The sequence below is a fragment of the Nothobranchius furzeri genome, chromosome 7 (genome assembly GCF_043380555.1).
Source record: "Nothobranchius furzeri strain GRZ-AD chromosome 7, NfurGRZ-RIMD1, whole genome shotgun sequence".
NCBI lineage: Eukaryota > Metazoa > Chordata > Actinopteri > Cyprinodontiformes > Nothobranchiidae > Nothobranchius > Nothobranchius furzeri.
In genome coordinates, this window is record NC_091747.1 from 79,614,099 (window position 1) to 79,640,003 (window position 25,905).

Sequence of the window (25,905 nt, forward strand, 5' to 3'; positions counted from 1 at the left end):
AATGCACAGGAAGGAGGAAGTCTACAGGAAGTGGTAAGCCATCAGTGACCGGTCAGTTCTCTGGGGAAGAGACAGCGTGGCACACCACTGGAGTCATCATGACCAACAAGGAGTAGCAAACGTAAGGACAAAGTCAACTTTTAGTGTTTCATTCTTGTCTTTTTTCCACACTTCATAATAAAAAATAAAGTCTGTTTTTTGTACTTTACAATACAATTCAGGGTCCTCACCGAGGAAGCATCGATCATCAGTCCAGCACTGACAAGAAAAGCAACTTTTTTTTGTTTTCTCTATTTTAATTTTTTGTCCACTTTTTTCAGGGTTTTAAAAAAAAACAGGGTTGGTGGCAATAATACTCTCAGTAGGTGGTGAAGAGCGCTTCCTCAAGAGGAACAGGAGGGTACCAGGACCAAGTAAGGCGGGCAGGAACACAGAATTTATCTGGAGAAGTGGAAATCTGTCCAGGGAGCTGTCTTTAAAAAAACTTTCTTTTTTAAGAAGAACACTTTGTACAGCCGCACTTGACAATTTTTTCCACTTCCTGGACAAAAGAAGAGCCATCGGTGCACTGGAAGGTGTATTTCCTGCGTTTGCTGCGGAGGGGGGTGCAGCAGGCCCCCTGGCCCTCTGCTCCCGCCGGGCAGCTGCCTCGACACTCTAGACGGGAGACCTTCTCCTGGGTTTGGCACGCCGCATAGCCTTGCTGTCTCTGGTAGACATCTCTGATCCGTTCCCCACGACAGGCAACCTCTGAAACAAGAGCGCAGCATTAGAAAACGTCGCTTTTAGAAGAATCCTCAACTGCTTTAGCAAGTTTGCAACATGGGCCCGTTTCCACCATCAGAACTACCAGCTAAGTTTGCCGGACCTTTGCGGTATGCGTGTCTTCATTTCATCAGGTCCTGAAAAAACCGTTTTCTGGACCATTTCGACCAGCTGAGTACCTGAAATGGGGTATGCACTCGGACATGTTCCAGTAGAGCCGCGTGGGGGGGGGGGGGGGGGGGGCTTGTGATTAACTCACGCTGATAGGTTGTAAGGTTGTAACTCAGTAGGAAATGATACAGGCAGATGTCACGAAACAACTGGCATTTGTAAAATGGAGGAGTTGATGGCGAAGCAAAACTGAAGGTAAAGAAAAATAGCAGCAATGATGATGCTTAAAAATTTCCGTCTATAAACTCTCATCACCAAAAAACGTGGCAGAAATTCCCCAAAATGTCATTCATGTTGCTTTGTGCTTTCCTACAGCTTCTTCTGGTCATGGAACGTTGCTTTTTACGCCTCACAGCCCAACGGTGTACTTTAACAGAATTAAACTCTTAATCGCATTACCTTTTGGCGCTGATCATTGATGTCATTCACTGCTGAAGCAATCATGATATGCTAACGTTTTAGCAAAGTCCTGAAAAGGCAGATTTTATATGGAGACACAACGACTGAGAGGACTGAGCCAGCGTATTTTCCCTGTCACCTTCCTCCCTCTCGAACACTTCCTGGACCCCCTAGAGTGGAAACACGACTACTGGGTGCTTTTTAGAGACGATGGACTCTTTGCAAACAAAATTGATTTATTAACAGGACTCATCAGATTCCAAGTGAAAGAAGCAGGTGTAGTTGAGTTTATCTCCATTTTATGAGCATGAAGCAACAACAAGATGAAGTAGGCCGGGGTACGTTAGCAGGGAAAATGACAAACATCATGGTTTGGGATTATATGTGATCAGGTAATCTCACCTGAGTCGCTCCGTGTGTGGGATTAAAAGGAAGCTCAGGGGAGGCTAGATTGAAGAAGCGATGGGTTAGAATCATTAGTATAGAAAAAATAAAATGTTAAAATTGCTATTTGTTAAGAGACTTTGAGTCAGCAGGCAGCAAAGAGAGAAACAGAAGTTTAGAAGGTTCATGTAAAAATCACTTCAGATTTAAAAGCTATTAGTTTGTATTTTAGTAGAATCTGGTAAAGAAGCCAAACACAAAGATGCCACAAACTTAAATTCTAGTTTTCCTCACCTCTGTCGCACGCCTCTCCTGTGTAGCCCCCGTTACACTCACAGTAAGCTTTGCCCAGGCCTGAAACTCGACATTTTCCATGTTTGCAGTGAGACAGGCTGCAGGGGCTCCCAGCGTCCTGACTCTGCTCGTCACACAAAACGCCGGCGAAGCCGGGCTGGCAGCGGCAGGAGTATGAGTATGAGTTGATTGGGATACAGGTTCCATGGATACACCTGTGTGTTGCATGAAGGAGAGAAAAAGAAAACAAGATGTGGTAATCTTTTAAATTAAAGCAATCCAACTGTGATTTTCTTAGTTTCTACCATAAATGACCAAATACAACTCACTTGTTACCATCACAAGGATTGCTAACTTGCTGGTCACAGAGGGCTCCAGTCCACCCAGGGTGGCAGGTACAGGTAAAGCCTCGGTGACCCGTTGGGTGACAGTCTCCTTGGAGACAAGCTCCTCTCAGACATGGCTGACAGCCAGGCTCCACCCCACTCCCCAGCCACTGCTTGCTGCTCTGTGGAGTCCCAGAACCCAGACCTCCTGGCTTCAGCCCCGCTCCCAGGTCCTGCAGTTTCCCATTGATGTAGAGGTTACGCAGGCAGCCGTGGAAGCTAGTGCCGTTGCGACCTCCTGAGCTGAGCTGGAGGGCAGAAAGACCGCCGGAGGCTGAGAGTCTCTCTGGCATCCCTGCATAAATTAAAGAGTCTACACTGTAACACAGTCCAACAACTTTCGCTTAAGATTTTGGGTGGAAAACGTGTTAGACTACCACAGAACCTGAGCTATGATCATTGGAAATGATTTTTCATCAACACTTATAGAGAAAGAGCCTGTTCTGAGTCCTTACCTCCCAGGTAAAGGGGAGAATCGATGTTGAGGGTGGATCGTTTGCTGATGGAACCAATGGATTTGGGTGGACCACCATCAATGGACAGAGACAGACTCTGATCTGCTGCTATTAACTCCACCGAATGGAAGCTCCCATCATTCACTGTCTCCACACTGAAGGAGTGGATGGAGAAGTTCAGACAACACATCTGGATCATCAATCATGAAGATGACATCTGTGAGTGGGGTGTGCATGTACCTGTAGATAGCAGAAGGTGGGTAGGACCCGGTGTCATAGCCAACCCTGAGACGCCCCCGGTACAGCTCCATAGCGATGTGGTCATTGTCGCCTTTGTATAAAAGCACACCACTGTCCTCATCCGTAGCAATCTGAAAACAGATTTATGTTCATATCAGTGAGATTTTAACCAGTAGAACAGCATCACATCATTACAGCAATGGAAAAGTGTCATCAACAAGTTATCTGATGTGGGTTGGTGTGACTTAAATGCACAGATACTTTTATATTTCATCATCAGATTAACGCAGTTGTTAAAAGTCCGCTTGGTCACTTTAACCGTTTAGACTACGTTACCCATGATGCACATCGGTATCTGTACTTCTGGTTGGGAATGTGTTTAGCGCAGTTCAGCACAGCTGAAAGGTGTTGGATGATCAGCGTTTTTCTCGTGCGTTCCTGTGTGGGTTACCCTCGGTGTGCGTGTTTATCATTTTACCACACCTACATACTCCTACACGCTCACAATCCTTTACCTGCATTGGTATACAGGAATGCCATTGCCTCACCGCTAACGTTGTACAACCTGTTGATATCATCTGCCGCCTCCTTAATAAAGCTGTTTGGACGACATTGCTGTGGAGTGCCAATCCTTCTGACCGAGGACGACTCAGTTGAAGCGTGATCGGCAATCAGTGCAAAGAATCAAACAGCAGCGATAGCTTGCTCCTGATGTATTGTTGTGTGTCCCATTAGTTCTCTTTCTGCAGGTCTAGAAGCAGACTCTTGTTAATTATTGTTTATTTTTGTGGAACCCCCCCCCCCACACACACACACACCTATCTCCCCACCATTTGTCTTTTCCTTTCTCTTTCACCTCTGTCTCCGTGTCTGGTCGGAATTACAAAGCATTCAAAACCAACAACAATAAAGTTTTAAGTATCAGGAGTGACATTAAAAGCAAACGCTTTGATGCTCCACCTGAGAATAAATCTGTAAGGCTTGTTACCAGCATTCAGACATCAATTCTGCTTGCTTCACAGCCAGACAGGACACGGTAAAAAAAAAAATGCACAGACAGGTTAACAAAGATGGGATTTCTAACTCCTGCCCAGATGAAACCCAGAATCACAACAGGATTGTGTGCTGATGCAGATTTGGGGTTTGTGCCATTGTCTCATTTACAAATCCCACATAAAAGACCACTGGCCAAATGATGTAACATCCCATCACTGCTCCGTCATATATTCAAGTGATTTCATTCATTTAAACTTTATAAGGTGAAAATAAGAAATGTTGGTCTCAAAAAGTCACACTAATGCTTTGGTCAGTAAAAAGAAAAGGAAAGACATTTCTGGACCCCCAGCTATCTAAGATGAGTAGAGACTATTTACAGTGGGGATAGAATAGAAGCACCCCCTTAGTTTTTCCCTCCTTCTGCCACTATATGGTCAGTTTTTCTGAGTGCTTCATTGTCATGTCAAAAGGTGGATCTTCTACCTATCTTCAACTTTCTGGCAGAGGATGTTTTCTTCTAGAATTTGATGTTCTTTCTCCATCCATTACTTCTACCCTAACGAGAGTTAGTGCCTAAGGCAGAGAAACACCCTCACAACTGGAGGCTGCCACCTCCGTAATTTACTACAGATACAGTGTGTTGTGGACAGTGATTTGAACTGGATTTATACCAGGTGTACTGTATAGTGTTATGGCCAAATAGTTTAACTTTGGTCTTATTTGACCATAAGGGGTTTTCTGTTTGGCATCAGGAAATTCCAGGTGCATTCTGACAAAGGTTAAACCAGCTTTACTGTGGCCTTTCTCCAGAAGAGGTTTTTTCCTTGTGACCCTCCAGAATACGCCACATCTTCGGACCACTTGTGAAATAGTTGTCAAATGCACAGAATGACCACTCTTTGTCTTCATCTTTGGACCACTTATGAAATAGTTGTCAAATGCACAGAATGACCACTCTTTGTCTTCATCTTTGGACCACTTATGAAATAGTTGTCAAATGTACAGAATGACCACTCTTTGTCATAAAGACTTCGAAGTCCTTCAGAGTAGTCATCTGCTTCTTTGTTAGCATCTCTCACCAGTTTCCTTCTTGATCTGACATCCAGTTTGGAGGTACGATGAGATCCAGGTAGCTGGTAGATCTAGTAGAACCAAACCCTTGCCACTTCTTTATTATAAACCTCATTGTGCTCCTTGGGATTGATATAGAGTTAGATTATTTTTTTGCATCCATCTACTGCCTTATGTCTGTCCACAACTCTGTGTCTGAGATACTTTAGAATAGACCTCATTAATCCAACCAAGGAGAAATTCACTTGCTACAGCAGCACAAACACTTGGAGAAAAGGAGGAGGAAAGTAATCAGATTACAGGTAAAAACACAAAGCCACTAAGCTAATATAACCTTCAACCACAAAAAACAAATAAAAATAAAACTTGGGTTTCCACAACTATGCAGCATGAGGGACACAAACATACTAACATATGTCTGGTATTGCACTATCACCTACTGAATATTACATTTGAAAGTTGTTTTTCACCCACAGTCAGTTGCTTGCTGACAGTTGTGCTGCCAAGCAGCATGCTCCTGGAACAGCGGTTCTTGTGCTGACATTTTAGGTGTAAGCCAGTGACTGTAAGGAAATGGTGGTTTAAAAGTCCAGTCATCATCACACACTGGTGAAATTACATCTCTGTATTTGATCCAACCCTGTGGGGAGCAGTGAGCAGCAGTGGCTACGCTTGGTAACTATTTAGTGGTTTAACCCCCCAATCCAACCTCTTAATGCTGAGTGTCAAGCAGGGAGAAATTGGGTCCCATTTTAAAAGTTTTGGTAAGACTGAACTGGACTGGAACCCTGATCTCCCAGTCCCAGGGAGGACACTCTACCACTAGGCCACTGAGAAGGTAAAAGTGGCATTGATGCTTTAAATATTTCTGCTTTTCTGTTTTATCCATTTATCCATTTTCCTCAGCTGGTTTTCTATTCGAGGTTAGGTCATGGGGGACAGTAGCCTAAGCAGAGAGGCCAAGACTTCCCTCTCTCCAGCCACTTGGGACAGCTCCTCTGGTTGAGTCCTGCAGACACATCACCAATCCGCCATCTTTCCCTTGCTTTCTTATTCAGCATTCCGTATTCTGCACTTCAGCCTGTGTGTGTGTGTGCGTGCCTGTGTGTGTGTGCACGCACGCATGTGTGTGTGTGTGTGTGTGTGTGTGGGGGGGGGGATCTTGTTCTGTGTGAACACGAAGCAGTACAAGTGATAATGCTGCAGGATTTCATAACTGTATCCTTCTCAGCAGCAGCACTGCAGGGGCTCTCCATGTCAAAAATGTGAGTAAAGCTTGGTTTATGCTTGACGCGTCCGCGAAGTTCGCACGGCTCCGCGCGGAAGAGTTGCGTCATTTTAACAACCACGCCCCTCCACCGCGCCTCCTCACGGCCCAAACTTTCCGCGCCGCGCACCTAGGAAATTTTCTAACCACGCGGACGGTCGGACGCGGAAAAACATGGCAGACCAGCAAGAACTAGTATGGCAGAGGTTCGTAAATACAGACATTTGTATGATTCAGCTCTCAGAGATCACCGTGATCAACATGTTGTTAATAATTCTTGGAGAGAAATAGCTCGCACTTGTCGGAAAAGACGAGGACGCTGTTAAAACTGCTGGAATGCCATGTTGTAAACAACAGTTTTTACTTCTACCATGGTGTAGTGTTGGATGCATGCCGTAGAGCTCCATGCTGCCCCCTACAGTTTGGGAGAATATTGGCTCACCGCAGAGACAAGTCGCACGACCCATAAATGCTGCAAGTTGTGAAGCACGTTCCATCCGCGAGCCGCATCACCGAGCGGAAAGTGAATGCGTCAAGCATAAACCAAGCTTTAGCAAGGTCCTTAGTCTATTTAAAGTTGCGCACATTTTTCCGCTACATTTTCTTTTATAAATCCCAAAGTTTACGTGGAAAGTTGCTTACGCAGTTTTCCGACGGCGTTTTGTGTGTAAGCAAGCTTGATAAATGAGGCCCCAGATCATCATCAAAAAGCAGAGACCTGATGGGTTGCAATGATGGCTTCAGCAACGCTGTGCCACTCCGTGGATTTTCTCTTATTTGTTTTGTAAAAGCACTTCATTTAATTTTTCCACCTCACCCACAAGCACCTCAGTTTCTGCTTCGGTGCAATAGCGCTTCCTTGATCTGCAGTCGCCATGGTTAATGGTGAAATGCTGCAACTAGCCGGGTCATGTATATGCACGAGATCCACAAGACACTTTGCACTGACCATTTATGGCAGAAAGTGGGTGTGTTGATCAAAAAACACCTGAGTACAGTTCCAGGTAGTCTGTGATTTATAAAGTGGAGATTGTGTGCAGCTGTGCAATACTCCATCTTTTATAGATCACAAACCTACTTGGTGTAAGTACTTTTTTTTGCTGAGCTTACGTACGGTTTTAGTAAGGATTCTACGCGGTGTTTTATAAATAATACCCCAGATCCTTAGGCAAACAAAATGGATGCCCTGAGCACCTTTTGTTCCAGTAAGATTCAGGATGTTTTCAAAGTTTTCTACCCACACATTCACCAAGTACCACCAAGCTCTGTGTTAATCACAAAAATGTGAAATACTTTCCAAACTTAACCAAACACGAACTCAAAACACAACCTTAGCAGAGAACCTGATGTCAGATTGAGTACCTGCAGGCTGATGTTGGTCTCAGGTGAGAGGAGGCTGGAGGGAAGCTGCAGGTATGACTCTCTGTTGACAAAGTTGACGCTGGCGAGTGTTTCACAGTGCTCACCCTCGTAGCCGTGGAGACACTGGCACTGGGGGTCTGTTCCCATGACAACGCATTGGGCCGCATTGAGGCATTCATGGTTGTCACAAGGACTGGTGCGAGGAAGGACCATCGGCGGGGAAAACTCGCAGAATAACCCGCTGCAACAAACACGTCACACACACGTCACACACACACAGAAACATTACATCAATACATCAGGATCATGCTTGTGCTTTCTAATTGAAATGTATATAAAAATCTTATATGACTGGTTAAATTGGTTATTTTTATTGTGCAAATATAGATTTCTGACAGAATGAATCCAGATGAGTTAAACTGGAGACAAATCTTCCAAAATGGTGCATATCAGTGTCCTTCAGGGCCTTCTAATGAGGCCTGTTTACCTTTAATTGTCTTGCTAATCACCTCTGAAAGTGTATCATTACTTTTGCAGATGACAACACCGTCAAAGGACAAATTACAGATGACAATGAGGCAGCTTAGGGATGAAGTAATTAACTTATCATTATAGTGACACGGTAATAACTTGTCCCTGAATGCAGACCAAACCAAAGAACTAGCAGATGATCTCAGGAAAACAAATCACTCTCACTCTCCTCTTTTGACCAGTATTCAGAAATTATAAACTGCTTTGTGTTCCTTGGGATTCCCATATCTGATTCCCTCTCACTGCCTCTGCACATTAGATAAAGGCAGGGCTTAATTTGAGCCGGATCTTATTTTGAAAAGACTGATCTGGTAACTGTCTGCTAGGTTCTGGCAACTCACACGACCAATTAGTGGTAAACATATGTAAACAAAGACATCAGGGATTAGCAGTAACAAAGTAGTAAATAAAACAGAGTGAGGCATGCTGGGAAATCTGTTCCGTCCAGCCAGTAATCAGCTTGCTGAATAAGAAACACTAGCTAGCACGATCACAGAACTCTCACCTCTCCCATCGGCTATCATCCCCAGGCTAGCCCCCCTCCCCTTAAATGTGAACGTGCGTTGCCAGAGGAAACAAGATAGTGCTAAACACCAGTCGCTGTTTTCTACATCCAAACATATTTTGTTGTTCTTCACTTCAAAAGGTGTTTTTCCTTCTGGGACTCTGGTAGTTTGTTTTAAAGTTGAAGTGGTAGCAGCCGGCTGTTTCTCCTTCTCTGATTTTATTGAGTGGAGAACCTCTCACACCAGCGGTGTTATGTTACTAAATTTGGAGCATATAATGAGAGGAGGACTGTGGGTAATGAGGAAGTGTGGTGGTTCAGTGAGACTGACAGCCGGATGGTCCAATCGTTGGTTTCAGGCTGAGCCATGCTATTGGTGGAGGTTTCTAGACAAATGCGAGAGAACCACTTCATTATTTCTATTTATTTGTTTTTAAACATCCACCATATATTTATACCTATACTATGTTGGAATGTTGTTAATAGGCAACTTTTATTTTTAAGCTAGCTTGTTTAGCAAATTAGCTATTGTAGCTTTAACAAATCTTATATGAATGTCACATCGTTGCTTTGATTAATGCTAATTGTTGTGAGGTCTTTCTGAGCCCACCTGTATCCTTCTGGACAGATGCAGGTGTATCCATTCACTGCATCAATGCAATGGCCTCCATTCTGACATTTGTTCTCCTCACAATCATCATAGTCCACCTCACAGTGCTCCCCAACATAACCTGGAGTGCACTCACACCTATAAAACATACAAACACACGCAGATAACAGCACTTATTGACATGAGACTGACAGTTTGTCGTTTGTGGCGACACAGAAGGTAAAACAAACTGTGCTGAAACTTTTAAACCCTTAAAGAAGAACGATGGCCTCCTGCTGAACCCGAGAGTCTAGACTGTGTGAGAGCTTAAGGGGTAGTTCAGACTGGTACAAGTTCTGGTACTAATGCACACACACTCACACACAGAGACACTGCTCATCTCTGCAGGGAAAATTCAACAAGCCATTGATTCCACTAAGTACCGAAATGCTGCACTCACTTGTATCCTTGAGGCGTCAGAATGCACTTTGAGTCGTGCTGACATGGGTTCAGCTCAGGGGCACAGAAGTCCAGTTTCTCCTCACACAACTCTCCTGGAAACACACACACACACGCCAGCACGTTTAATTTTACACATATTAATGTGAAAGACTTTTTAGTGCACTGACGGCATCAGCAGTAAATACAAGTCACTGTGTGTGAGCTCTGATGATGGACGAGTAGTCTCTTGGCGCTCAGACCAGGACTGTGGTCTGATAAATGGTCACTCTGCTCAGAGTGCCATTTTTCTGGATGACACTCCAGTGTGTGTTCTCGTACTCTGAACTCCTGGGAGTCACTGATGAGGCATCAGGGAACAATTAGACAATCCTGTGGGGATTCATGAGACTGTATCTGTGTGTACTTGTATGCTTCTGTAGTATTATATACCTATATTGGGTAAAGTGGTTCTGTGGACTCTTTGTTTTTCTAGAAAATCCCAACATTAAAAGTCAAAAGGGTAAATGAAAAGAAAAGTTGGTATTTCTTTCAACAACCACACAACAAGAAGCCATAGCTGGTCTTAAAACAGCTCATATCAAATTTTAATGACAACACAAATGTAACTTCTAGTGGTAACAGCGGTGGGACACTAGGGTTGATAAAAAGCCCAATTCAGAGAAACAAGATTCAGCCTTACTCCTCAGCGTTCACGCTTTAAACAAAACCATCAATGTTTTATTATTAATGTCTGATGAACATTCAACAAAGACTTATTTGAATACGGGAAATGTGATTAGAACCTATTTAACGGCTCATGACAAAGCAAACAAAAGTGAAACTACTGTCTCATCCTCAACGGACACACAGTTTACATATTAATAACATTTTAACAAAAAATCTGCATAATCCAGCATAAAATAGAGTCGAGAGGCAAGCTGTTTCATAAAATCACAAATCTGCTTTGGAGCAGCGCTTTAATCAGATCAGTATGCTAAAGGCTGGACTGATCTGGGTCACAGGGGACCTCAGATGAACTTTTATCACATGTGTTCATCTAAACCTTCATGAACCTTTACTCTGCCCTTTTTTAAACATTTTGAGGCAATGCTGGTATAATATTCAGCTGGAAAAGGCCCTTATTGCTGCTATTTGTGCAGCAAATGAATTCAGTGTTTTATTAAAAACCAAAAGGTTTTCAAAATCATTTGCATGAATTAATTTAAAATGTTTATAATCAGAGTTGTTAAACGATTGGAAAACACTCATTTTTACTGTTAGCTACACTTAAGACATGCTACACAGGTTTCTGTGGAGAATCACATCGGATCGTGATTTTAACATATTTGCTGGTTGTTTGATCTCTTTCCGCAATTTAGGTTAAAATGTTGCTTTTATGTAGTTTGACCTCATCTTGAGCAGTTTTTTAGTGTCTTTGAATTTCTTGTCACACATGAAGGCAGCAGTGTTTGATCTGGACAAACTCGTTAGACAGTAGTTCGTTACACTGTTTAGGTATTGCATCATGTTATGATGATGTTCAGTTCACATTTTAGTAGTTTTAAAGCTGTGAAAGACCAAGTTAAGATTTTTTCACTCTACAAGTTGCCATCTCAATGCATGTCTTATAAAACTCTGTAAAAGTAAACATTAAGGTAGATCTTCATGTCTCAGGCAGTAGTTAAATCCCTTTAGTGAGACAAAAGGTCATGTTTTTCCAGAAAATCACCAGCTTGAGAGTTGAAACTAGCCTAGTAAACATGTCACTGTTTTAAAGGTGCATTGTGTAAGAATGGTGTAAGAAAGACATCCTGTGTTCAAATTTGGTTGCTGCAGTCCATTTTCCAATGACACAAGAGACTTTGGCCCAATCTCAATACTTGTACTTCCACCCTTGCGCCCTTCAAATGCGCGACTCCGACCAGGGGTGCGTAGGGTGTCCCGATTCTCTTCTGCGGAAGTTGATCACGCCCCATTTGCACCCTTGATCCGCACTTCATCCAAGTCCGCATCGCTGCGGACTTGGATGAAGTGTATTACACACAATCCATTGCTGCAGAAAAAAGACTCAAGCTCCTTTTCTGAAAATATGTATTTTCTAATTAAATTAGTCCATTTTAGGATGATTAGTTGTTGCTCTGAATGTTTTAGACAAAGCAGCTACAAATGTAAATTAATTTAAAATAATTGTTTGGTTGTTTGTTTGAAAGTTGTTAATAAAGGTTTTTGAATAAAGTATCACATCGACCAGCATCCCGGCATGCGTTGCAATCGATGATGCAATGCTCTCTGTCTTAATTTGGCAATTATTTGCACACTTGTGTACTACGCACTCGAAGCCTTACAGCACACTTTCTCCAAGGGCACCGTGCTGAAGACCGCAGGGCACAGTGCGAGTATCGAGATTGGGCCTTTCTCACTACCATTCTGTGAGTTTAATGGCGGTTGCAATATACAGATCAGCGCCAGAAGATTCTAGATGATGAGTGATGATGAGTCACACACAGTAAGTTGATACGTTGATAAATACCTTTCACTTTAATATCGAGTTGTTGGTAACTGAAAAAGTAGCTAGAGTTTTTTTTAGAGTTGACTATTTGCTTCTAATTCACCGTTAGCAGTGTTAGCTCAACACTAGCCTCTAGCCTGTTTTACAAGATGTTAGAGTAAAACAAAAAGATACCATGGCTTCTTAAGGTGTCTGTGTTAACTTTGCCCTCTCTTGTGTTTAAGCATGGTGTTGCATGTCTCCGCACCAACGCAGACTGAGAGGTATAAATTACAAAACATTACTCCATTTTACCAGCTGGTGTCAAAGTACTAAAGCCAGCAGCGCCAACTTGGCAACCCAGCAGGCTTACGGATTGCAAACAGACTATGTCCCTCTTTGGCCTTTTTTAAAAGGAGGAAAACTGACAACCCCCGAGCCGGCTGAGAGGAAATCTGTTTTAATGCAACCTTCCTACCGACATGATTGAGTCACTGTTTTGTGGTCATTTTACTTCAAATTCTGACATATCATACCTTCGTGTAATTACAGAACTTAAAAAAGGAAGATCTGCATTTTGGAAGTAGTAATGAGCTGCAGGACAGAAAAATGTAGACTGTTGATTTTGGTCTTTTTTTAAAGATTGTTTTTGCACTCTTAAAAACAAGGCTTGTCTGCACACTTAACCCTCCCACTGTCTTCATGAGTGACCCCGCAAAGAAAGTGGACCATTGAGCAGGATTGATGGTTTATCCCTTGAGGTCGACATGGCAGGGGTGAGGAGTGAGCACCACCTCACCCCTGCCACGTGGACCTCAAGGGATAAACCATCAATCCTGCTCAATGGTCCACTTTCTTTGCGGTGTCACTCATGAAGACAGTGGGCAGGTTAAGACATGCAATGCTAACTAGAAGCATAGCTGCATACAAAATGTAAAATCTTTGGCAATAACGATTCATTTTTTTATGTGCAAATGCAAAGCACGGGAAACTAAACGGAAGTTAGGAATGGATGCAAGGAAACAGGGAAGGAGAGATGTGGACAAAAAGGACAGAGAGAAGAACAAACTAACCTCTCTCCACCTCATTGGTAGCAGCTGCAACCGTACAAAAAAGATGACAGATGATAAAAAGCAGAGCAAGTGAGAAAAGACATGGGACAGAAAAACATCCAAAGACAGAGAGAAAACATGGCTACAAAAGTTTGCAGTCAGAGATGATCAGCACAGTGCAAAAGCAGACAAACAAGCAGCAACTGACCAGTGTTAGTGGAATAAAGCATGATCTGCCTGTAGTTTATTAATGTTAAACCGACATTTACTCTATATGTATAAGTACGGAGCAGGCTTTAGTTTGATTAACTCGTTACGGAAACAAAAGCTCAGTTACTTAAAATAAATAAATAAATAAACTGTGCGACCGAAAGCTGAAGCACTTTCAGTTTGGTCTTTATAGTTCAAACTGTAGAAACTATTAAAGCTGGTGGATCAACAGGATCACTGTTCACTCATTAGAAAGTACAGTGTTTCTGGGTTCTGAGTCAATAAAGATATGAATTAAAAGTGAAGACAGCATGATAGAAAACAAACTGATGTCAAGTGGTCTCCCTAGTGTGTTACCTGTGTACTCAGGGGAGCACATGCATGTGTAGTTATTGATTCCATCAACACAGGTAGAGTTGTTCTCACAGTCGTTATCTTCACAGTCATCAATATTGATCTCACATGTATCACCTTCAAATCCCTCTGGACACACACACCTAAAACACACACAAACACATTCATTATAATGCAATTTCCACAAACGGAAATAATACTGAATTTTGTCATTCCTAATTCATCTTTTGATTAATTTCCAGGACTGACACAACATACCTAAACTGTTCTAATTCACTACATCCATTGAGGCCCATTTAAATATTTTTTAATTGACTGATAGTGGTCCTAAAACAGAACCCTGTGGAACCTCACATGAATAAACCCTTGTCTGAAAAGTAAGAAATGACCAAATCCTGAGTGATTCAAGCTCTGTGACCAACAGCATTAAAGGCTTAAGCAAAATCTAACAAAATTAAAGCTCTTTTCTAGTCTGAGTCTTCTGACAGGATATTAGTAAAAAAAAAAATTCAACATTGTAATCAATGATTGACCTGTTGATGATCCTCCATTAATCTTTTGAATAGCTGAATTGCACCTGTTATAAATGACCATAGTATAATGTAACACATCTAAATTAATCAAAAGTCAAAAGTAGCAGAAAACAAAAGTGTTCCTGAAGAAGAGCCCTGTGGAACATCATGGAAATAAAAATGATGGAGAAGCAGTTCAGATTCTTTGAAGTATGTTTCTGTGAAAACATTAATAATTATGAATATTTAGCCCATTATTAATAGTTCTGTAAAATGTTTCATTCTGGAGAAACAGATTATTTCTGATCGATGACAAGTATGAGTGGGGCCAGTTAAGTGTTTGGCAGTTTAAAACAACAGTCATCTCAATCATTTCATAGCAGTTCACACGAATGCTGTTCTATGAACTTGTGCACCACAACACATTTCACATTACATGACTACTTACACCAAACCCAGTGGATATTTACAGAGGTTGTAACATTTTCACACAACCACACAAAAAATAAATAAATAAAAAACCCGAACCATTGATTTACTGTCAGAAGAGAACAATTCCTGAGCTCTACCTGAAAATCAAATCACGTATGTTATTTAGTAAAGTGCTGCAATCACCTGTGTCAAAGGTTGTGGACTGGTCTGCTAAAACCTGAGATTCAAATCTGTATTTTAGTCACTTCTAACAGTAAAAAAGAGACTAAAATAATCAAACAAGTCACTGATTTTCAAGTCATTATCCAGTCAAGCTTGTACAGATTTACGGCTCATAGGGACATCTGGATACTAAACACACATGTGCATGAACACCTCTATCATCCTAGAGTGGAGTTGGGTCTCCACAGTGTCAGCTCCATATTCTCAAAGGAGAGTCATTATTCTGTTAAAGGACTCACAGCTTACATGGATGGGCCCGACCCCCCCCCCCCCCCCCCCAACACACACACACATGCATGCACACATACTGCGATGTAATGGCTCTAATGAAGAGCTCTTATGTAGTAAATTCTCTAGAAACTGATTATCTCGTTGCATTGTGAGCAACAACTCTTGACAATGAATATTTTCCCACAAAGAGAGGCTGTGATGTTGTGTTGGTAGGAGGTTAATACCTGCTTAAAGGCTGCATACGAGTGTTTTCTTGACTCCTGCTGCCACTAAACGTCCCAGTGAAGAGATGACAACATTCTCAGCTTGGCAGTCAACAACAGTGACTCCCCCCACCACCAGCTCTGTAGTAGATTTACTGGCTTTTGATTTATCACTAGTTTTTGAACTTTTAGTTTAGTTAGAACACGTTTATCTTTGCTTCTTTGTTGGTAAGGCCTGAATCTCCCCTGTTGGGGACAAAACTGAGAGAAAATATGGAAAGAATCTGTTGGAATCACAATGAAGTGGAATCCTCTCTATGTTGGTGGAAAATGCAGATTCAACATTATAAATGCAGACATAATCACACGTCTGCAGTAGCTGGTTCTTCTCTGTGGAACCACGTCAAAGAACCTGGACATTTTCAGAAGTCTTTAAAAACCCACCTTTCACCAGATTCTACTGGAGTTCAACGTTTAATCAGAATTGACTGTTTCAGACTCACTTTTTATATCTAATAACGGTCATGTGATCTTTTTTAGTCATTTGCCATTTTGATGAATTTTATACTTTTAGTGAAGTTGTGTGTTTCTGTTGGTTTGTGGTTTCCTTCCTTTACTGTTGAACTTTGATTCAACTTGTGTGGTTTTAACAAACTGTCGATGACACTGAAGCCTTCAAGCAAAATTGGAGCAAATATGCAAGTGTTTGTGTTGCATAATGTCTTCATTAAGTCTTCATTTGTTCTCAGTTCCTCCAGATTTTTATCTGTAATTTAGTTGTGCTCGTGATGCACGTGTGTTATGTTTTAGTCAGCTGCATTGTTGTTTTTATGCTTTTATTTTTGTAACTGCCTGTTTTATATTCTTTGATGAGGGCTCTTTTTTAGCATTACTGTTTGTGTCTGTGTTTACATCACCCTCTCTTGTGTTTAAGCACTTAGGTCAGCTGACATGTTGTTTTTAAATGTGCTCTACAAAGAAACTTGGTATGGTATGCACACAGAATGCCAGATTCTTGTCTATGTTTCAAACGTTTTAAACTTTGGTTTCACAAACTGCATAAGTAGAGTTTTTTAGATTTGGAGCTGGTTTAAAATCCAGACAGACATGAATTAGGTCCTGTGTCTCACAAGAGGAAACTAAAAGCCCTCGGTACTATTGGAGAACCTTTGGAAACTCCCTGGCTAATGGCGTTTGTAATTTACCACCAACAGTGAGATGAGATGTTTAAATGATTATTACAGTTTTGAACTTGCAGATGGTAAATGTCCTGTACTGAACTTGATTAGCGTACCACAACCCCCCAAGGCTCTTCACAACGCCATCAGCCATTCACCCATTCGCATGCTGATGGGGATGAGATACAGCCACAGCTGCCCTGGGGCGCACAGACAGGTGAGACCTGTCATTCACTGGCGCCACTGATCCCTCCGTCAACTGCCTTGCTCTAGGACACAACAGCATCATTCTCTGGTGGAAGCCGGGATTGACTTAAAGAATAAAATCAATTTTTTAAACACTTAGCATTTCAGGTTTGGGGTTCAAATCAAGATTAAAGACATTTGCAGTATATGGGTAATTGGTGATCATCACTAAACCCCCCCCCAATATACACAGTTTATTCTAAGTAATTTGCGTCAGCTGGTTTATCTCAAGAGGCAAATGTTTATTACTGCACAGCGTTATGTCAGACACCTCTGGGCAATCTGCATATAAACGAATAAACTTGTCGTCTATCCTCACAAATAAATTAAGAATAATTGAGGTGACAAAATACGTTTTTTTGATGAATAAAGTTGATTTGAGAAAAACAGAGTGACCTAGCAACAGAATAATCCAGGACAAGCAGAGATACGCCTGCTTTAGCACAGCAGATCTAAAGTGTGGCCATTTGTTGTTCCTATGAGGTGATTTAGAGCGGACCTCAAATGCATTCCTGGGACAGTGTCATTTTATCTGCCACTTAAAAAAAATCTTAATTTTACTAATATGACACTTTTCATTAGCAGTAAAAACCAACAACTTTTTCTGCATGGGTGTTGGCCATGAGGAGTTTTGATTTTACAATGTTGGTGCTCACCTGGAAATATATGACACACCTGCTTTAGTTCAACAAACAAAAAAAAATAGGTATGTTGAAAGCATCTCACCAGAAGTTGCTTCCTTCCCCCTCCTTCAGGTGACAAGTTCCACCACTCTGACATGGGTTACTGATGCAGGCATGAATGGGCTCCTCACAGTTTTGTCCCTGCATACAAACACATACAGCATCATCCGTTTTCCTAAGTGCCAAATATTTAATCAGGAGCTTTAAATATAGTTTGTGATTTTCCAGGTCTTCAGACCATCCTGAAGTTCTGCCATGTGGTGTAGTTGCTATTGCTAACAGTTAGCTTCTACTAGCTGAGGCGTGCTCTTATTTCCTGGACACTAAACTAAAAACACCCTTCCCCATCATGAGTAAAGATGGGTGAATCTTAAATGACCCGACATGTACAATGTCACACTGCATGTATGGATTTAAATAATCATTAAAATGTTGTTTTTTTCAGTGTTCCACACCTTTAATAACTCAAAGAATAATGACTAGTAGGATTTATAGTAAATGTATACCTTAAATCCATAAGGGCAGGTGCAGCGGTAGTAGTGCACAGGGTCATTAGCACAGGTGCCATCATTCTTGCAGGGGTTGGATAGGCAGGGGTCACACTTAGCTTGGATACTCAAATCCACAGGGCCTGCACGTACACACACACACACACACACACACACACACACACACACACACACACACACACACACACACACACACACACACACACACACACACACACACACACACACACACACACACACACACACACACACACAAACACACACATGCACACACGCGTGCGGGGCATGATTAGCATCAACTGTTTTGTGACTAGGGGAGTAAAATGTGACACAACAGTTCACACACTTTGACATCTGCACACTATTAGGGTCCTGCACAGATCTCATGAACAGATGAAGGAAGCATGAAAAAGTGGCTGTTTGTGTTTATGCAAAATAATGATGAAAAATATACTGAAGAAGCATAAATTGAGCAGCATGAGCAGCTTTCTCCTCAGCCGGTTACGTTTTTTTACAGACGTTAGGGCCCATTTCTCAGTACTGAGGTCACTTTTACCAGACACTTCACACAGTTCTCCTAACTGAGTTTCAGCTTGGCAAAACAGTTCATTTCACATTCAAAATGCATTACAACCACCAAAACACTCCATTCAGGTCTCAAACACATTCCTCCAGAACACTAGCAAAGGTTGACAGCCGACACACACACTTTGTCACCCACAAAACAAAGACCTAAAAACACTAACAACATGTAGCGTTACATGTTCTTGTGTAAAACAAGGACACATCTCTGTTCATACTTCCAATAGATGTTACTGGAATGAATCAGACATGATGCAGATTAGTCAATATTTCATGTTGGTCATTTATTTTTAATGGTATTTGTTTTTGCACTAAGTACTTCCAAAACACAACATCCACTGATACAGATTCAACATGCTAATCTACTCGGTCTTCTCCATTTGGCCACAGGTTCTCATCCACATCACATCTTATGTCATCTAGGGCAATACACCTAGGACAGAATCTTCTGGCATGCCTGATCCATCCCTGGCAATCTACTGCTGGTATGTCCAGGCGTTCAGCAGACATTGCATCCAGAAGGGACATTTGATCATGTGGATGATGGTCGTACACCTTCCACCGCCATGAGGCAAAGAATTCCTCTGGGGTTGAGGAATGGAGAGAAAGGTGGGAGGAAAAGTGACTCCATTCTGGGATGGGCCACAAACCACTCTGTGACTGCATGGGCATGGTGAAATGCCACATTGTCCCATACAATTATATATGTTGGCGTTGACTACTTTTATAATGACAGTGAAAGTGTAACACCTGTGCAGCTGTTCATCTACAGTTAGAGTCAGCTGTGGCTGGTTAAACTGCATTTATGTTTCAATAACACATCGCTGTTGGATGTTGCTGTCGTGTTCAGTTTAGCAGTACGTTATTGTTTTGAACATAAGTTTTACAGTATTGTGAACAGTATGTAAGCAAGTGCAACATGTCCTGCTAGTACAATGATTTTTGGCAGTTGTTGTGTCTGAGTGAGAAGGGACTTCATGACATTTGAGAGATGTAGTCACTCGATGCATTTTGTTCCAAAGCAATGATAATTGATCCTCAGTTTGGCCCACATAGACTTCTGTTGTGCACACTGTATGTAGAGTTTTGCAAGTGTGACCTAAGTATTGAGAAATGGGTCCTAATGTCTGTAAAAAACTGTAAATAAGACAACTGGTATCTTTTTCACAGGACCATAATATGTACAAAAATACACACAATCCTTTATTCTGATAACATTTAACAACTAGCAGACACAATGGTGGTTAGAACATGAGGACTGAACGGGAAGCAGAACAGTTCAGTTTCAGCTGGGATTTAAGGATAAGGAAAACTGGGACAGGGAACTTTTTAAAACTGGGAAATGAGGGTCTGAAGAGAAATGACTGGGATATGATTTTCTACTTTACCTGGCACCAGAAAACCACAAGGCCCGGGGACTTCTACAGAGCGTCAGTTAGATTAGGTCAAAAATAGGTTTTAGTTATGTGATATAATGAGGTTAGAAGATTTAATACTGAACAGCACCCTTGAGAACGACACGGTGCAGCTACAACAACCATGCATCAGGCAGACTTAGGGATCTGAAAGCTATAATAAACATTTAAAAGTCATTTGTTGTCATCTGTGTCAATTATACTAAGTGGAAAAAAGCAAGCATCGGATTCCCAATCCATCCTGATCCATCCGTCAGAAGTAGGAATTTCCTAAACGTGACTGGAATGGCCCCTGACAGTCACACAAAACCCTTTTTATTGTCATTGTTGTTGGTTTGCATCTCAGTAGTTCAGTCAGACACAGTCCTGTCCAACCACTGCTGGTAAACATGTGGCACTTTGTTAAAATGCATTGAAGCAAAGAAATACATTGTCATGTGATGCTAATGTAATATAACCAGCTCAGTGGTAGGGTGCCCGCCCTGAGACCGTGAGATCAGGGTTCGATTCCTGGTCGGGTCATACCAAAGACTTCTGCCTCCCTGCTTGACATCCAGCATTAAGGGGATGGATTGGAGCGTTAAACCACCAAATAGTTCCAAATACTCACCAAATTGTGAGTGTTAAACACAAGCCTATTAGATATCTAAGTTACATGAACTCAGTGTGTCTCTGCAGGTAGATCTCAGTGTGTTAATAGCACTGCTTACCTGTGCATGTGAACTTCTTGGAGGGCGTGGTGAGGAGCAGTTTGTCTGTCATGTCACCCGGCCCAGCACAACGGGCAATCCCAGGCTCCTTGTATCCACTCTTCACCCAGTCTGAGAGCCACTGCATGTGGCAGTCACAGTACAGGGGGTTGGCACCCAGAGCCCTGCAGAAGATTTATCAAAAAAAAGTTTTAACGTTGTTTTCTGTCCTCTTTTTCTGTGTGACTTCTGTTTAAAGAAGCTGCTACCTGTTTTATCTTCTAATGACATTCAGATTACAGATTACCTGTTACAGATTACTTTCTTACAGCACAAGACATGCTATGGGCATCTGTATTATACTCACAAATGGGAAAGTGATGACAGGTCCTTAAAGGCTCCCTCTGGTATCAGAGATATGTCATTACCATGGAGAGATCTGAGACAGGAAGTGAAAAAAGACGAGAGGAACACAGAAATGTGGACATTACGAGTCTGGAACCTGTTTGTGTCAGAATGTGACAGTGCAGAGACTCACAGCAGACGGAGGGATTTGAGTCCGTCGAACGCTCTAACTGGGATGCACCGCAGGCGGTTGTAGCTCAGGATTCTACACAGACACAACAAATTAGCATGGAGAAAAAATAAAAAGACTTTTCTAAATCTTGTTTTTTGTGTACATGCAGTCAAAGCAGCAAATGCTTCTGCAGCCTCACACACACACGCACACACACACACACACACAAACGCATTAGATACAGACAGATGTAAATGAAGCCAGACTCACAGGGTCAGCAGCTCGGACATGTTACTGAGGCTGTGGTTGGACAACGTGCTGATCTGGTTGTTACTCAAATCACTGAAAAAGGAAACAACAGTGGCATAAAACACAAACACACACACACACACACACACACACACACACACACACACACACACACACACACACACACACACACACACACACACACACACACACACACACACACACACACACACACACACACACACACACACACACACACATAATCCCCATGCAAACACTTGAGATTGTTTGCAAACAAGATTCAACACACAGAAAGGGGCTAAAACAGCAGAGAGCAGGACACACATCAGATGAGTGTGTTTTGGGGACTTTTGGAATATTGTGGTTTTAACTTACATGAGAGTCAGGTGTTTGTAATGGGAGAGCTCCACGGGAACCTGAGTGAAGTGGTTACCATCTAAATACCTGCGAGACAGAGAGAAGGGTAAAGAAAACACACACATCAAGGTTGTGTGAAAACACGAAGGGGAAAAAAACAAATATAGAAAAAGTAAAAGGATGATTGGGAAATAAAGAGAGAGGGAATGAAATTAAGTTTAAATCACAAAGGGAATTCCCCACGTTTTCCCTCCTCGTTACTGAAAATAAAAGCTGAAGTTTAATATTCCCACAGAATTACAAGGCATTCAAAAACAATAACAATAAAGTTTTAAGTATCAGGCGTGACATTAAAAGCAGATGCTTTGATGCTCCACCTGAGGGTAAATCTGTAAGGCTTGTCACCAGCATTCAGACATCAATTCTGTTTGCTTCACAGCCAGACAGGACACGGTAAAAACAAGAAACAAAAAAAAAAGTAACGAGTAGAGCTCTAAAACACTGCGACAAGGTAAGGACCAGGCAAAATGTCCTCACTTCGCTACCTCACTTCGCATGTCCTCAGTTTGTAAAGTTTGTCATTGGTCCTCACATTGATGTATGGACAAGTACACACACACACACACACACACACACACACACACACACACACACACACACACACACACACACACACACACACACACACACACACACACACACACACACTATATCTGTCAGCTCATGACTAATAATCCATCATTTGAACTAATTCTGTGTTAAAACCCGAGAAGCCGTGTTTCCACTCTGCTGCCAGATGTTTGATTCAGAGCTTCATGTTTCTGATGAGCCGAGACGTTTCTGTGAGGTGGAGCGTGCGCGTTGAGCTGAGTCTCAGAAATGAAATCCTCCGTGAGGCTGCAGGGTATCTGCTACCGTTCCTCTACAAGCGGATGTGGTTTTATGGGTTTTCACCTCCATCCTGATGATGTTCAACTCTAATAAATTCCAAAGCCATTCAAGAGCAGAAGGTTTTCTGTTTGTGGCGTGGAGGCAACACTGTGAGCTCTGAGTGTTTTTATGGTTCCAACATACAGAACTCCAGTTTGTTTTTAACCCTCACCCACAGATACAACTCCTACTGTCCAAAACCTCCTCCTTCACTATTCTTATGTTTACCGTTGACTACATACAATAAATGCTTTTATCTGTTTACAATTACAATAGAGTCGAGTGAAATGTGAGCTAATGAAGTACTCACGAGGATCAGTGTAATTGTGAACGGGCCATTAACTGATGACAAATATCTGGTTTAAATCACGTCTAATTAGTTTATGACTTAACATCCATCCATCCATCCATCCATCCATCCATCCAGCTTTCTCTCACTCATAAACAAGACCCCAAGATACTTAAACTCCTCCACTTGACTATATAATAATCAATTAACTGATCATTGATTATAAATAAACCATGCCTAATTGTATAATTCAGTCATGAATTTATAAAAAAGCTGGTTGTTGATGATGATGTCCTGAAGCTAAAGGGGACATCCTTTCCTTTGAACACAGAAATCCTGTGTCTCAGAGACAAAAACGATCACAAAAAGATCAAATGGATCAAATGACATTATTGCTATTGAATTTTTACATTTGCGTGTCAGCCGTATGTACAGTCTATGGTGTCAGCGGTGTCTATATTATGTCTTAATTTGTTTCTAATTCCTCTTAACTTTCCCCCAACCCCTCCCAGAACTCACACAAGCAAATTGAGAACCATCACAAATATTTTGAGACATGTTGGAAACTCTCAAAAGCCGTCTTAACTTGTTACTATTTTATTAAAAACAGAATATTACATATAGTTGTTGAGTTTATTTTAACTAAATATTAAACTACAACAAAATGTAAGCAATAAATGACCAAATCGGTTGAGCTCTCAGTTTTCGTTTTCCTTTAGATGATTAGATTTGTTTTCACACACGGATGCGTGTCTGACTCACAGCTCGGTGGTCTCTTTGGGGAGGCCTTTGGGGAGCGAGGTGAGGCCCTTGTTGCTGCAGCGCACCACCGTGTCCAGACAGGAGCACTCAGCCGGACACCTCAGGACGGGAGAGCAGCTGTTCTCGTCGTTACCTGGAAGAAAGAAAAACAAAAACATGAAGGCCAACAAAAGGATTAAAAGTGATTAATGCATAAAACTGCTCCATCAGTCCTACCATCTTCACAGGCAAAGTCTTGGACAGCCACATCCTGGATAGGAATCTCTTTGAGGAAATATGGATTCTGACAGCGAGGGTTTCCGGTCACAATACGCTTCCTCCTCAACCAATCACCGAGCCAGGCCAGGTGGCAGTTACAGATGAAGGGATTGGCCAGCAGATTTCTGCAGAACAAAGATTTCCTTTAGCTTAGTCTGCTCCAGCAGATTCAGCTTGCTGACCTCATCCTAATTAGAGGGTCAGATTTGTCTTGAAGTAAGCACAGCGGGAATGATCAATTCTGTCATTTTCCAGTTTTTTTTATACAATTCATCAGAGGAATACTAATCAAACGTGGAGAATAATTTTTATTCTAGCTTTAAGTGTGAGCTCTTTCTCAATGTGGGCTGACCCAGACCTTTCTAAAGGGGTCAAACATCCTCTGACCTGGAGACACATGATGGATAGAGGGTTAGGGTTAGAATTGGATATATTCAATTCAATTCAATTCAATTCAAGTTTATTTAAATAGCGCGGCAAGTCGTCTCAAGGCGCTTCACACAGTAAACATTCCAACACAGGTCAGGTCATTAAGCCAACCAGTAAAACGTTTCCTATATAAGTAACCCAGCAGGTCGCATCGAGTCACTGACTAGTGTCAGAGTCTTTGCAGCAATCCTCATACTAAGCAAGCATGCAGCGACAGTGGGAAGGAAAACACTTTTTTGCGTTCATACTGTTTTTCTTTTTTTTACAGTTTAGTAAACGTTATTTGTTTATCTTACATGTTTCAGCTAGTAGCTCTAGCCATCCTCAGAGATCGCCAGTGATGGTGAGGTCATTTTCCTTTTATCTGCAGGCAGCAGAGGACGGTGTCGTGCACACAGGATCATGAACAGAGAAGATGGAACATACACATTGGATCATGCATGGGACAGTCTCATCAGCAAGGAGGACGAGGGCAGTAGAGGGCGACATCGTCCTCTGCTGCCTGCGGATTAAAGGAAGTGGCGCCACCATCACTGACGATCTCTGAGGATGGCTAGAGCTACTAGCGGAAACATGTAAGGTAAACAAATAACTTTTACTAAACTGTAAGAAAAGAACAAAAAAAAATGGATCCCTTTAAACAGAAAGAAATGTCCAGAGGATCCTGGCTCAGTATAAGCAGCCGTCCGCCATGACTCACTGGGATGGAGAAGACAGAGCGGACACACTTACAGCGTGGAGAGAGAGTGCAGCGTGTCGAAGGCTCCGGGGTTCATGGAGGTGATCTGGTTGTCGTAGAGCGAAAGGAGACGAACTGAACTCAGACCAACGAAGCTGCTGTTGCTCACACAGCTGATGCGGTTACTCCTCAGCATACTTCACACACATAAAACACACACCGTCATTTCAAGGCTTTAAATGGACATTTAGACCGAAAGCCTTTGGAGGTTTTACTTAGGTCTTCATGCTAGTGTATACCCACAGTGTGCGAAGGCCACCGAGTCCCTTTAACATGCGGTGGTGAATGTTCTCCAATCTGTTGGAGGTCAGAATTAACTCATTGACCCCTGAAGCTCCTTCAAACGTCCCCTCCTCTATGTCTGTGATGCGGTTGTTGCTCAGGTTACTGCCAGTGGGGTCAAACGGGAGAGAGAAAGGTGAGGAAGTGTGATTATTAAGAGCCCAAACCTCCTGTGACACTTTGTTCTTGTTACATTCACGTCGGCCTCAC

General features: G+C 42.1%; 1 protein-coding gene across 9 annotated transcripts in view; it reads right to left on the reverse strand.

Annotated features, from left to right (window-relative positions):
* Window positions 1–267: 267 nt before the first annotated feature.
* The window catches only part of slit2 (slit homolog 2 (Drosophila)), a 126,243-nt gene continuing 100,605 nt past the window's right edge, over window positions 268–25,905 (reverse strand). For 3 of the 9 annotated variants that reach the window (XM_054751525.2, XM_054751524.2, XM_054751523.2), the window contains 22 exons: window positions 25,657–25,800; window positions 25,407–25,550; window positions 24,204–24,370; window positions 23,988–24,120; window positions 22,025–22,093; window positions 21,650–21,721; window positions 21,401–21,472; window positions 21,230–21,301; window positions 20,884–21,047; window positions 20,147–20,179; window positions 18,174–18,298; window positions 17,711–17,808; window positions 13,964–14,103; window positions 13,418–13,441; window positions 9,876–9,969; window positions 9,437–9,574; window positions 7,791–8,031; window positions 3,095–3,225; window positions 2,855–3,009; window positions 2,343–2,694; window positions 2,014–2,228; window positions 268–750 (listed from right to left, as the gene is read on the reverse strand). In XM_054751525.2, the coding sequence (XP_054607500.2) occupies window positions 494–750; window positions 2,014–2,228; window positions 2,343–2,694; window positions 2,855–3,009; window positions 3,095–3,225; window positions 7,791–8,031; window positions 9,437–9,574; window positions 9,876–9,969; window positions 13,418–13,441; window positions 13,964–14,103; window positions 17,711–17,808; window positions 18,174–18,298; window positions 20,147–20,179; window positions 20,884–21,047; window positions 21,230–21,301; window positions 21,401–21,472; window positions 21,650–21,721; window positions 22,025–22,093; window positions 23,988–24,120; window positions 24,204–24,370; window positions 25,407–25,550; window positions 25,657–25,800 (3,040 nt within the window). In that variant the 3' untranslated portion in view covers window positions 268–493. Of the gene's footprint in view, window positions 751–1,737; window positions 1,782–2,013; window positions 2,229–2,342; window positions 2,695–2,854; window positions 3,010–3,094; window positions 3,226–7,790; window positions 8,032–9,436; window positions 9,575–9,875; window positions 9,970–13,417; window positions 13,442–13,963; window positions 14,104–17,710; window positions 17,809–18,173; window positions 18,299–20,146; window positions 20,180–20,883; window positions 21,048–21,229; window positions 21,302–21,400; window positions 21,473–21,649; window positions 21,722–22,024; window positions 22,094–23,987; window positions 24,121–24,203; window positions 24,371–25,406; window positions 25,551–25,656; window positions 25,801–25,905 lie in introns of all 9 variants that reach the window. The other 6 variants (XM_054751530.2, XM_054751528.2, XM_054751531.2 and 3 more) reach the window with 5 other exon arrangements.